Raw genomic sequence first — 12695 nt, forward strand, 5'->3', positions numbered from 1 at the left:
AAAAAAAAGCCCAGCACAATTACCTGTGGAAAATGGCATGGGGGGAGCCTTCTGGCAACCTGGCACACAGCATCTCAGCACGAAGAGCAAAAGGGATGCATGACACAACACTCTTGCATTGTGGGGCTGTGTGAGTCCAAGGATGGCAGCTTTGCCATCCAAACCTCCAGTATGTTCTGGCTGTGTGGGCACAGCGGCCTGAAGCTGCTTGCTGCTTTGCACTGAGCTCTTGCTCTCACCAAGCAGCCTCCAGCCAAACATGGCATTGTCATGCATCACAGTGCAACAGGGGCAGTTTTCATGAGTGGAGAGGAACAGATGTCCAGGAACCACATAGGACACTATGAGCATTTCCAAGTAATTCCCAAGCAGGAGGTGCCCATGGGGAACATACATCAAATCCAGGTGAGCCTTTGCAGCCAGGTAGCCCAGGGTATCCAGCTTCTCCCTGTGGGACAGACAGAACAAGTGCTGCTGTAAGCAGTACCTGTGAGATGGCCCTGCACATGGGTCCCATGTGGGACATGGCCCTCTGCTGTGGGCCCCAACATAGTTTTGGGGGTGCCTGGGCAGCAACCAGAGTCCTCAGGCTGAGCAGGGCACTGGAGAGGAAGGTTTACCTTCATGCCATCAATGCCGTCAATCCCACGCTTGCCCTTCTCACCCTGAAATGCAGACAAGGGACCATGAGGAAGTGATTTCCAAACACCCTTCCTCCCTCCCAGCTCAAGCATCAGTGGGGAAGAATAAATGATGCAAAATCTAACCTTGGCTCCTTTGGCTCCTCTGGAGCCCTGCAAAGGGAAGCAGAGAGGTCAGGACCCTCAGACCCGCTGTCCTTGCCAGATACCAATGCTGGCGGGAGGGTTGGGTGCATAGGCAGTGGGCTGCCAGCCAAGCAGGGGCACCAAGAACCCCTCAAGTCTTTGCTGTCCTCACCTTTTCTCCTCGACTTCCTTTGTCGCCCTAGTAGTGAGAGGAAAGAGGGAAAATGGACAATGAGGATACCAGCATTTTGTCCCCCATCTAGAAACTGTATCCATCTCCCTGCAGCCCCACATACCTTCATTCCCTGGTAGCCAACGGGCCCCATGTCCCCTGGCCTGCCCTGGAAGACAGAAACACAGTATTATGTAGGCAGGTAGGCATCAGTCAGCACTAAGGGGGCAGTCCCCATTCAGGACCATACAGCACTGACTTTATATTGTCACCCACCCTCTCACCAGCATTTAAAACATGATTCTGTAATGTCTCTTGACACATCCTGTTGGGATATGCTTCTTGCCCCCACTGCCACAGCCCTCTCCCCTGGACCTGCTCTTCCTCTGCCTGCTCATGTGGCACGAGATGCTGTGGAGTGGTGGACCTCCTGCATCCCCAGCCATCCCCAGTGGTGAGGGAAATTGGGCACCTGGGGACACATCATTTGGGGTGAAGTGGAAGGGCAGAAAACCCTCAGGAAGGAAAAACATTTACATGCTGTGGGGTTTCCAAACTGGGCACACAAAGGCTGAGTAACTGCACACTTATGTGTGTGGGAGTAACATTTATCCCAAAATAAACGTACCTAGCAAAAAAGGGAGGAGGAAAATGGTTTCCTGATACAATTAGCTTATTATTTACTGAAGGTTTCTCCATAACACTGCTGTGCTTGTGGTGTCAGGAGAGAGCTCAGAGTACACCCCATGAGTCAGAGAGGCATCCCACAGGAGGGGCAGCTGCTTGGGGCAAGGAACAAGGCAGCCTTGTGGGACTCTGTGCTGGGTGGGCAGATGCAAAGGGGATGCCTCTGTGTCACCATTCCTTTCCAGGGATAGCTGGCTAGGACACCACCATGGGAATGGGATGGTACAGGGGTACAGGATAGTGACCTACAAGGGATGGTGCAGGGATGGGAATTGCTGACACCAAGTGCAGCTCCCCATCACCTTGCCAATGAGGATGTGCCTGAGAGCTCCAGCAGAGCCACCAAGCCTAGTCCACTAGAAACATAGCATCATAGAATCATTAAGATTGGAAAGACCACTAAGATCCTCTGGTCATCACCACAATGCCCACTAAACCACATCCCTCAGTGCCACATCTCCATGCTTCTTGAAAACCTCCAGAGTTTTCTACTTACAGGGTCTCCAGCATCTCCCTTCTGACCAGGAAGACCTGGCTTTCCTCTTTCTCCCTGAAATATAGGACAGAAATACAAGTTAGCTCACCTTCTCCAGGAATAAAATGAGGCTGAAAGAAGAGCAGGGAGGTGATCAGGGCAATGTTCCGTGGATATGGGGAGCAAAGGACAGAGGCCACATGGGACAGCTGCTCCCATCATCTCCCTGACCAACTCATCCCTACGTGGCCAGGGGCTGATTCCTCACCTCGTGGCCTGGGTCACCAGGAGGTCCTGGGGGTCCTCGGGGAGGCTGCAGGAGAGAGGTAGGGGTTAGATGGAGCTACCAAGGCACAGGCTGGGGGCACAAGGAGGGGGATAGAGGCCTTGAGGGCCTGACTCACATGGCACTCGAAGGAGCAGCACTGGGCGGATAAAAGTAAAAAACAACATCAGAAGAAATGGCAGCACCATGCCCTGCTTGGGGGCATTCTCGATGCTGGGCAGAGTGGGCCCACCAAGTCCTGCAGGGCAGGGATGAGCACAGGGGATGGGCTTGGTGTGTAGGAGAACACTCACCGATTGCTCCATGTTGTCTTTCTGCAAGGCAAAAAGCAAAGAGAGGTGGGTTGTGAGAGTGGAGGGAGCCCAGGGCAGGGGTGGGCTCAGCAGGGGAACAGGCAGTGCTCACAATCATCTCGATGATGTTGTTGATTGTCTCCTCCACATCGAGATCCCGGGTTGGCTTCAGGCTGGTGGCAGTGAAGTTGCGGCGGTAGGCATGGTCCGTGGCAATGATGTTGAGACGTTGGTCCTAGGGTTGGGAGTCAGAGGAAGATCTGCAGGCACTCATGTAGGATGTGCCCAGGGGACTCATTGGGGACCTGCATCCTCCCTCCAGCCCTCAGTGTGTCCCCAACCCTCAGTGTTTCCCACACTCTGACTCTGTTCAGTGACCACTTGTCTCCAGACAGGGCAGTGGAGCCCATTTACACCAAATGCTGCTATGCTGGAGCAGCATGAGACCCCTGCCCTGGAACTGCTGCTTGGTCCTTACCAGATGGTGGGGTGAGATGGCGACAGAGAACACTTTGATCCCCAAATGTTTGGCTTCATTAGCAGCATCATCCAGGCCTCCGCAGGGCTCCTTATACCCCTCCAAAGGGTGTCCATCAGTCACCACGATCAGGTATTTATTCTCCTTGAGATGGGAGCCACTGCAAGGATTTAAATACTGCATTTAGTGCTGCAAGGGTTTAAGGCCCCAGTGCCCCAGCCTACAGCCAGGCTTGTCTCATCTAAGCACAGGTGGATCAACAGCAACCCGCCACCCTATGATTAGGTGACTTCCTTCACACAGGAGGGACAGACCTGCACAGGGACATCCCAGCCACCACCCACCTCACCCTGTCCTTTGCCCCAGCCCCGCTGCCGTACCCGACGAGCAGCCGCTCGATGCCCTGCTTGATGGCACAGTCAGTGTGGGTGCCCTTCCCAATGTAGTTGATGGCCGACACGCTGTTCTTCAGCTCAGCCCTGCCGCTGGGCATGGCAGTGAGGTCCTTGATGATGACCACAGAGTCGCTGTAGTGCAGAGCCCCAGCATTCCATGCCAGGAAGCGGTCACAGCGGAAGTACCTGCGAGGGGACACCAGGACATGTGCCTTCAGCATGGCCCTGTTACCAAGCTGCCTCCTTCACTGCCTGCAATGTGAAATGCAGTTCCTCTGCCAAGGCTTTGGGAAGGCTCCCTGCTTTCCTTGTGCTTCTGGAAACAGAGGAATGTCACTGCCTGAAGGATGCTTGCATCCAGAGAGTGGTGGGAACTGAAGCCCTCTCCCATGCACCAACATAGGTTTGTTCTCTGGTGCTTGGGACTGCCTAGGAGGGAGGTGTCACAGCACCTTGTGCTTGAGTCTGAAGTCATAATCAGTGTCTCCTAAAATGACACATTCAGGATGCAGGGACCAATCCCAAATAGACGTGCAGTTGCACACTTCCCAAGTCTGTCTTCTCCCTTCCCATGAGGACTTTTCCCGAAACCCCCTGAGCATCACCATCCATCTACCCATCCCTGAGGCGCACCAAGCCCACTGCACTACATGTAGCACTGCAGACATGGTAGTTGCATGCAGGGCAATGACGCACACAGTGCGTAGGAAGCACAAGGGTGATCAGTAGATGCCAGACTCAGGGAGCCCATCTGTCTGTCTGCATGTAGCAGGGGCTCAGGACAAAGCCTGGCACCTTGTTTAGAAGCCAGGCTGCACTGATGGCGGCCTGGCAGGTTGCCCCCAAACATGTGGTGATGTGGTACTGATAGGTGGCGGCCCTTCCCAGCATCCTGCCCTGCTCTGGGGAAGTTAGGTGGCCACCTGGAAACACAAGGGTTAGATTGGGCTGGTGGCTGTGAGGGTGCATCTAGGAGCAGATCAGTGGGTGAAGAGGCTGTGGTGTCCCACAAGACCCCCAAAGCTGGGTTCAATGCCTGAGAGACACGTGCCTTTCATCATCAAAATTAACACCAAAGAGCTCCATGGACACCTAAGCACACACATTGGCAATGGCTGGAGTGGGACCAGTGTGGCCATGGGCATGCAGAGGAAAGACATGGCCTGGTGTCCTGGTACCTCCCATAGCTCTGCTCTCCTCCAGCATCCCACCCAGCTCTGGCACAGCCCCAAAGACCCCCGAGGGCAGTGATGAGCACAGTACCTTTCGGTCAACTTATCGATGAAGCGGTTGGTGAAGTCTTTCACTTGCGCCACGAGGTCCCCGAAGGGCTTCACCCTCAGGGCAACACTTTCGGAGGTGTCCAGCACAAAGAACAGGTCCACGGGGCAGTCTGGGGGCAAGCAGAGCAGCGTGGCTCAGCACTGCTTTCCACTGAGCCTCTGGCACAGTCGTGGGACAAACACCAGCAGCACAATGCTGAGTTGCTAATCTCACATACGACACGCAAGCAGGCACGTAGGGCTGAGATTGTTCTTCCTCAGCATTTCTGCTTTGGCATTTATAGTAAGCTGGACCGTGTCTGAGCACATAGCCAGAAAATATTCATTTGTGCATGCTTTCATTCTTTCCCATTTGCATTCATGCTTGCAAGACCATCGTTAGTACTTAAAATAAGATGCAGCTGCAGCAAAGATTTAAAACAAAACTAAACCAAACCAAGACACTGCAGCTACGACCACAAAGAGAAATTCGTGATTTCCCAACACGTCTCAGTACAAATACCATTGCAGAGAAGAGTGAAACTAAAAATGCGCCTCAACAGCCTGTGCCCAGATTGATGTCCTTTGCAAAGATAAACCCTTGCCATCCCCTCCTTGCATCCCTGCTCTGCCAAGGACACCTGGCCAGAGGAGAACCAGCACAAAACAAGCAGATCCACTTCATCAGAGCCCAAAGAATCATAGAACCACAGCATCACTACCGTAGGAAAAGACCTCTAAGATCAGTACCCGCACCGCACGCACGACTCCTTCCAAAGCTCGGCAGCCCTGCGTTTCTCCGGGCTGCCTCCCGCTTACCCTGAGCCCTGAAGACACGGGCGTTGACTTCAGCCTGCTGAGCCCAGGCACCCCCCAGAAGGAGCAGCAGCGCCAAGAAGGAGTCGTGCAGCCCCATGTCGCTGGGCTCAGATTCCCATCGAGCTGCAACGAGGGGAGGAAGGAGGGAGAGGCCGGGTCCGGGTCCGGGGGTGGTTTCAGTGCTCGGGACCAGGGGAAGGAAAAGCGGGAGGGGGGGAGAGGGCGAGGAGGAGACTCCGCAGCCGGGATGGAGGGTGGGACCAGTGCCGTCCGTGCTGACTCAAAAGCCAGCCTGCACATCTGGCCGTCTTTCTGTGCTCGTTGTACCCGTGAGCACTCGTCGTGTGCTGCTGCCACGAGGTTCCGGTGTCCCCCAGCTGCACCCTGTGGGTTCGGAGCCCTGAGCTGAGCCCACCGCGGGATGAAGGAAGGCAGCCCGCTGCATCCCAGATAGCTAGCAGCTGTGCTCTGCTGCCTGCTAAGGAGGGTACCCACTGCAGGGCGTATCTGGGCAGGAGACATGGCAGGAGCACCAGGTTCAGCCTGGGAAGTGCCTTCCTCCTCTGCTCTTGGGGCTTTCTGCCTTTTCTCCCAAAGGGTCGAGATGAGATCCCCTGCGCACAGAGAGTGACCCCCACCTGCACCCTGCCCATGGGGCTGAAGCTGGTACCCCAGCCATTTGGGGTACCTACAGTCCTCCTGCTGACCTTGAGTGCCCAGTGGGAGCTGTGAGGATCCACGGCAGCACTGGAACCCACAGCCTGCACTTCATGTCAGGCTTAGGCAGTGAGCCCCACACTGCTCAGCCTGGCCCTGTCATGTGCTGAGGTCAGTGCTTTCACCTGCTGGAACAGGTGCTGCCAAAACCTCATCACAGGGCAGCATTCACTGCCCCCTGGAAGAGAAGGGAAACATTGGGGCTGTTCCTGCTACAGCCCCAGCCTGCTCCCAAGGACACTTGTACCCTTTCATGGTATGGGAGGGGGCAAATGGATGTGTTATCCAGTCCAAGGGGTACTTTGCTGGAAAGAAATCCAGAGAGGAGTAATCTGAGCACATGGCAGCAGGATAGCACCATTAAGGAGTCTATAGCATGAACCCAGCCAGTACCAATGACCTGTGCACAAACAAGTTGCAAAAGGCAGCATTTGCTCTCCTGCTTACACAGTGTTGTGCTTCTGCACCTGCACAGTCATTCCGGAGGAGCTCCTGCACTCACTGGAGGTGACTGCTCAGGTTCCTTGTCAGTTTGCTCAGGACAATCCTACTGCTCATTCTCCAGCACGCGGAGATGTGCTCTGGGATCCTGGCCTTTCCCTGGGAGTTATCATACCCAGACGCAGAGGCTTCTCCTCAAACATCACCCAGCCCCTTCCCTCTTCTCTCCCATTTCCTATCCCACCACTGTGCTTCTCCACCTCTCCACACAGCCATTCTGGCAGCATCATTGTCCAATGGTCTGGGGAAACTGTGGTGGGAAGAAGGCTCAAGCTGGGATCTTCAGAGAACATACAGAAAGACAAAAGCTGTAGTCCCACTGAGTAGGAGTCCCATCAGTGGAAGAGCATGTCTGCAAGATGCTGAGGAAGGTGCAGTCAGTATGACTCTTTGGGTGAGCATCATCAGAAGTCAGAGAGGTTTCTTCTTTGCTCACCTGCTTTGCTCCTTATGCTTTGCTGGGAACAGTGGAGGAGCTGAGTTCTCTGCCCTGCAGTAGATGAGGACACAGCCATCTCAAGTCTGGCCCAGCCATGCCAGTGAATCTTGGCGGTGGTGCCACAACTCGTGCATGGTACAGATGGACTGTGCATGGCTCTGCACAACTGCAGCCCATAAGGCATCCCAAACATGTCCCCTCTGCTGTCTGACCCAGCCAGGGGCTTGGATTTGCACTCAGCTTCAAAAGCCTTTGAGCTTATTGACTTTTCCAGGTCTATAGTGGCCGGTGAGGTTCCCAAAGCACCAAACAGTGGTTTCCTTGGAGAAGTCCAAGCTGGTTTGTGTGAGTCCAGGCAGTGGCCAGGCAAGCACCCTTTGCCCACAGAGGTGTCTGCAGGAGGAGCAGCCCTCAGGAGAGCAGGATGGCGGTGGTGGCACTGGCACAGAGCCCTGGGAGTGCAAAGCCACCCTGCCAGCATTACCCAGTGGGCACAAAGCCACGCGAGGTCACCAGGAAGGGTCTCACATTCTTTCACCTTCTCGAAGAAGGGGCTGGGGGAAAAGCCAGCCCCAGCCATGCAGCACCTCCCAATCACCTTGGCACCATTATGTGAGCAGCAGCATTACAGCTTTCCCTTGCTGCCAGGGGAGAACCTGTACCGCTGCCTCTGCTGACCTGAGGCGAACTCCTCCGTATGCTGTGTGCCAGCACTGGCAGGGTGGATTCCTGTTTCTTCCTTCCAGCATTCTTCCCTTCCAGCAAGGATACTCACATCTGGGCACATCTGAGCTCTGAGAGCACTTCTTCCTTCACTAGATGCTCAGGGTCCCAGCAGCACATGCTCATGCCCATTGATGAGCATCCTTACCCATGGCTCCCCAGACTGCCCCACAGGGCTGCAACAGGGCTGGAGGCTGGCAGTGGCAGAGTTCCATCCACCCCACCGAGGGTACCCCCACCACCACTGTGCAGACCCCATTCATGTCAGCATGGCCCCATAGGCAAAGAAGCAGCCCCACACCCAGGCTGGCTTGGGGCGGGTTAAAATTTTCCCTGTTACCTCACACTGGCCTCTGGTCCTATGGAAAAACAAACCATCTGGTAATCATATTTCTTTTCTAGCTGTCTGAGCCTGCGGGAATGCTTGGCTGGCTTTCTTCAGAGAGAAGCACAAAAGGGAAGGCATTGGATACAGCGTGGGAGCTGGAAGAGAAGGCATGGCGCTCTTGGACCCCCTCTGCCACCCATGTGCCACTAGGCACAGCTACACAGGGGGACCCTGCAGGGAAGCTTCTCCAGGGCTGGATCTGTTTTCAGCCCATACCCTCATCCCAGATCTGGTCCCTTCACCCACCAAGGCACTTGCCGAACAGGCTTATTGTGGAGATGGGATGTGAAGCTCTTGAGCCACGGCAACGCCATCCTCTGACCTCCACATGCAACATGCAAGCCCGGGTTTGCTTTGTCACAGCTTGGTTCTCACCTCTCTCAGGGAGCTAAAAGCCCATCCCTGCTTTCCTTGCTTCCTGATCTCTGAATTATGGTTTCATTTTCCTTCTGCACCAGCAGCAAGCTCCAGGATGCAGGGGGCTCTTGCTTTCTCGCACACTCTTCAGTTGTTCCCCCTGGGCTGGTGTCATGATGCAGTTCTGCACAAAGCCAATCTGACCCATGCCACGCTGCTGCAGGGATGCTGTGCCCCAGCCCAGGTGTTCCTGTCCCTGTTCCCAAGTTCCCTGCATGTCTATTACCAAGTGTTCGTGCTACCATTTTTTCAGCACGTACCCTTTAAGCTCACTATTTGCAATCACTCCAGTGGTCATCCCAGCTGACTGGGTGCAAGCCTAGTATGCAGCCCAGCTCTCCTTCCAGTAGGGCCAACTCCAGCCTGCAGCTTTTTCCTAGAAGCACAAAACAAGCCAGCTACCCTTACTGGCAGGGACAGATTCCCAGCTCAGTGCCAAGCGTTGTCCTCAGCTCTTCTGTGGACAATGAAGAGTAGATATACAACACCCAGCCATCTTGCTGTTCCCCAGTCTGTTTCCTTGGCTCCACAGTGCTGAACAGAAGTGACTGTCCCCAAAAGGAGCCCAGGAGGGGAGGATGAGTGGCTGCGGCCCAGAGCAAGTTACAGAGGAGACAGTGCAGGGGCCACCAGCACACATTGCAGATGGGTAAATCCCAATGGGTCATAATGATAAGCAAAGATAAGCATCTTTGCTGTTTTTTGTTGTTGGTGGTGTTTTTTTTTTTTAATTCTTCTTCTAATTTTTTTAAGAGGAAAAGTTAAGCTGGTTGTTTCAAATCCCCAAACACTCTCACTCCTGTCAGCCCTCCTGGAGCAGCAGTATGCAGCTGGGGCTGCCATTGTCCCTATGGGTCGTGGCTGCCTTGCAGCTGCCCACAGAAGCTCAGAAACCTGTGATGGTGCCAGGCATGGAGCATGGAGGCATGGAGCTGCTCCTGGCACAGCATCACCAGTCCTGGTGAAGTGTTGGCTTTGCCATGCTGGCTTTGAGTAGTGTTATGTGGAGACAGGACTGGCACTTGATCCTTATGGGTGCCTCCCAACTCAGGATATTCTATGGTTCTATGGTTCTGTGTCACCTAATTCGAAATGAAGCGGGCTGTGAAGGAGAGCAAGTGTGGAGTGATGTTTTTCTCGGCAAATTCCAAATCACTTGTTTTGAGTTAGGGCTGGTGGTGGGCAGCTGGAGCATGGGGATGCTGTTAGGTTTGGATGCCAGGAGGGATGGGAATGGGCACTCTGTGATGCTGGTGGAGTGACCAAGCTCCATGCTGCAAGCTGGCAGCTCCATATGGGCAGGCACTGTGTGCCATGGGGCTGGCCCACAGAAAATGGGATGAATGCAGTTTGGGCTGGCATGGAAGATGGGGCACAAGAAAATGTTGGAAAGGGTTCACTTTCCTTCACTTTCCAATCAGGACAAGGTCTAGACAGGCTCTCCTGGCTCTCCTGCCTGTGTGTCAGGGGCCAGTCGGGCACAGAGCCCAATTTCTGCTCCCCATGGGGTAGTATTGCCCTCTCCAAGGGGCACAGGGTCAGCAGGCACCACAGCGGGAAGCGGCAGCTCTCTGGCAGTGCTTCTCCAATGAGAAACAAAATGGTTTGGGCAAAAGGCATACCCCAAAATAACACTGGGGCTGCTCCAAGCTGCTGGAGCGTGGTGTGGGGCAGCCGGTCTGAGAGCTGCCATTGTGCAGGGCCGGATGGGCAGCATGCACCCATCCCAACAGCCCGGCCCCGGCGGTGACTCACATTTGCTATAAACACGTCTCCCGGCGGGTAATGAATCCTGGCCTTTGCTGCCTTTTGGGAGGGGCGCTGGGTTTGCTTCAGGGTTCTCCCCCCACCCCGCTCCCCTTCCCCTCCTGGAAGCCCGGCTGCTGCGCGTGATTGTTTCCTGATGCTGAGCACAGCCAGCACACTGAGCAGCTTTTTCCAGTTGATGCGTGGGCTGCATGGGATGAGCTTCACTTTAACCCTTCCAGGGGCTGCGGGGAATCCTGCTGCTGCACGGCATTCCTGCTGGTAAGCAACCACTCGGGACCACAATCAGCAAGAGCTTTATTGCATTTGCACATAAAAGCCACGGAATACAATATTATAAAGCAGCAGGAGGCCAAGGGCTGGAGAAGTGAGGCTGGTGGCAGAAGCAGGTAGCGCTGGGGCACTGGAGGCACCGTGGGTGCAAGCTGCTGCAGCTGGTCACGCAGGGAAGGTCCTCCCATGGGGCTCTGGATCTGGAAAGCTGGAGGCCAACCAAAGGAGATGGTCAGGCCCCAGGCTGGCATCTAATCCTCCTCGTCCTCCCAGAAACACCCCACAAGTGCTGCACGATCACAGGGCCCTGCAGGATGCCCCAACATCCCGAGCACCGCACTGACATCACCCACCTGTGCTCAGCACCAGGGAGCGTGCACTAGCAAGGAGGGCACTAGCATACACCTCTCTGCACCGCCATGCCCAATGGGGCTGCTCTCCCCTGGTTTGAGAACCTACCATCCATGTACCCTGCCCACCCCTACCAATCAAAGTGTGGCAGTGTCCCCATGTAGAGCACCTCCCTGCAGTCCACAGCCCATCTTTTGCATCATTTTCACATGTTGTTTGGGCTGGTAAATGGTGACCAGAGGCACATGGGGGATAGGTTTTGTGCTCAGTGTGGCACAGCCTGCCCTGCTCTGGTTGTGTTTGGAGATGTGCTGCGCCATCCTGCGCACCTTGAGATCATAGCACTTTGTACAGATACAGAAATCTCCTCAAGGCAAGAGAAGAAGCAGCATTTCTGCGTAACTGGAAACTGGTTTTAAGCAGGGTTTTCAGTTTCTCAAGGCTATAAGTGCTGCTTTTTTGACTGCCTTTTTACAGCACAGCACTCCCATATAGGAGGCAGGAGCAGGGCTGTGTGCCGAGCTGCACATGCAGACATCCCCAGAAGGACACAGCACTGCCTACAGCAGGAACCAGCATCTGGCTGGCTACTCCTTCTCCCCCCCAGAACAACTCTTCCCAGAAGGACCACTCCAAACAACCCACTGAAGGAAAAATTTGGGGCATACTCCTCTTGGAGCTGCCCCACTTCCCTTTGGAAAGGGAAAATCCTGTTGGATTGGCATCTTGGATTGATGCCAGCAGTGGCTGCAACCCTGGGTTCAGGGTGATGCTGCTCCAGCCTCCCAGCCAACTCTCTGTACCATGATGGCTGCACCACCCCAGGGCACCCCAGGGCTCATTGAGAGGGGCAGAATGCAAGCAGGCTCCAGAGCCAAGCAGCATAAATCCCCTTTCCTGGTTCTGGCCTGCTCTCTGCTGCAGACACACATGCATTCAGACAAAGGATCTCTTCCAGAAGCAAACACTGCTGCTGAGACACTGCCTGCAGGGAGACAGAATGCAGTGCTTGGGGAGCGTTTCAAGCATGCACAGCCCAGCATTCCCTTTCAGAATCAAAGCAGCTCCTTAGAAGCAGCATGCGCCTTGTACATCAGTAGCAGGCTGAGGCTGGGCACAGGGCATGGCTCACCCCATGTCACCCAGCTGGGTTTGCTCCCTGCGTGCGGATCAGGTGCCAGTGCGTGTTCTGGGAAGGGACATCCCTGCTCTAAGCCACATGAACATGGCTGTGGGAATCCAGAGCCGCTCCGGTTTCACGCTTGGCGAGGTTTAGTCTGCAGGATGCTTTCAGGGTGATTCGGCACCGCTTGTTCCTCGGCGCAGGGCTGGGGTGGGGGAGGAGCACATCTGGCACTGGAGAAGCCACACATCTGGTACATTCAGTACTTCCTCAAAGTCACTGCCACGTTACCCTTTGGATGGAGGCCTTGGGCTCCGTGCACAGCACAGTGGATTAAGATCCAGAGCTGCATTTTTTTCTTA

General features: G+C 54.9%; 2 protein-coding genes across 16 annotated transcripts in view; both read right to left on the reverse strand.

The window, feature by feature from the left end:
* Window positions 1-5842, reverse strand: part of COL6A1 (collagen type VI alpha 1 chain) — a 20992-nt gene extending 15150 nt beyond the window's left edge. The window contains exons 1-14 of the mRNA XM_010713158.3: window positions 5635-5842; window positions 4817-4946; window positions 3539-3739; window positions 3159-3318; window positions 2793-2915; window positions 2681-2701; window positions 2506-2526; window positions 2370-2414; window positions 2123-2176; window positions 1064-1108; window positions 940-966; window positions 768-794; window positions 621-665; window positions 395-448 (exon numbers count right to left, since the gene is read on the reverse strand). Of these exons, the coding sequence (XP_010711460.1) occupies window positions 395-448; window positions 621-665; window positions 768-794; window positions 940-966; window positions 1064-1108; window positions 2123-2176; window positions 2370-2414; window positions 2506-2526; window positions 2681-2701; window positions 2793-2915; window positions 3159-3318; window positions 3539-3739; window positions 4817-4946; window positions 5635-5731 (1050 nt within the window). The 5' untranslated portion in view covers window positions 5732-5842. The remainder of the gene's footprint in view (window positions 1-394; window positions 449-620; window positions 666-767; window positions 795-939; window positions 967-1063; window positions 1109-2122; window positions 2177-2369; window positions 2415-2505; window positions 2527-2680; window positions 2702-2792; window positions 2916-3158; window positions 3319-3538; window positions 3740-4816; window positions 4947-5634) is intronic.
* Window positions 5843-10884: 5042 nt separating this feature from the next.
* Window positions 10885-12695, reverse strand: part of PCBP3 (poly(rC) binding protein 3) — a 49287-nt gene continuing 47476 nt past the window's right edge. For 13 of the 15 annotated variants that reach the window (XM_019616830.2, XM_010713184.3, XM_010713183.3 and 10 more), the window contains one exon: window positions 10936-11067. In XM_019616830.2, coding sequence (XP_019472375.1) covers window positions 11025-11067 — 43 coding nt within the window. In that variant the 3' untranslated portion in view covers window positions 10936-11024. Of the gene's footprint in view, window positions 11068-12695 lie in introns of all 15 variants that reach the window. The other 2 variants (XM_019616835.2, XM_019616833.2) reach the window with 2 other exon arrangements.

Source organism: Meleagris gallopavo, chromosome 7 (genome assembly GCF_000146605.3).
Source record: "Meleagris gallopavo isolate NT-WF06-2002-E0010 breed Aviagen turkey brand Nicholas breeding stock chromosome 7, Turkey_5.1, whole genome shotgun sequence".
Classification (NCBI taxonomy): Eukaryota; Metazoa; Chordata; class Aves; order Galliformes; family Phasianidae; genus Meleagris; species Meleagris gallopavo.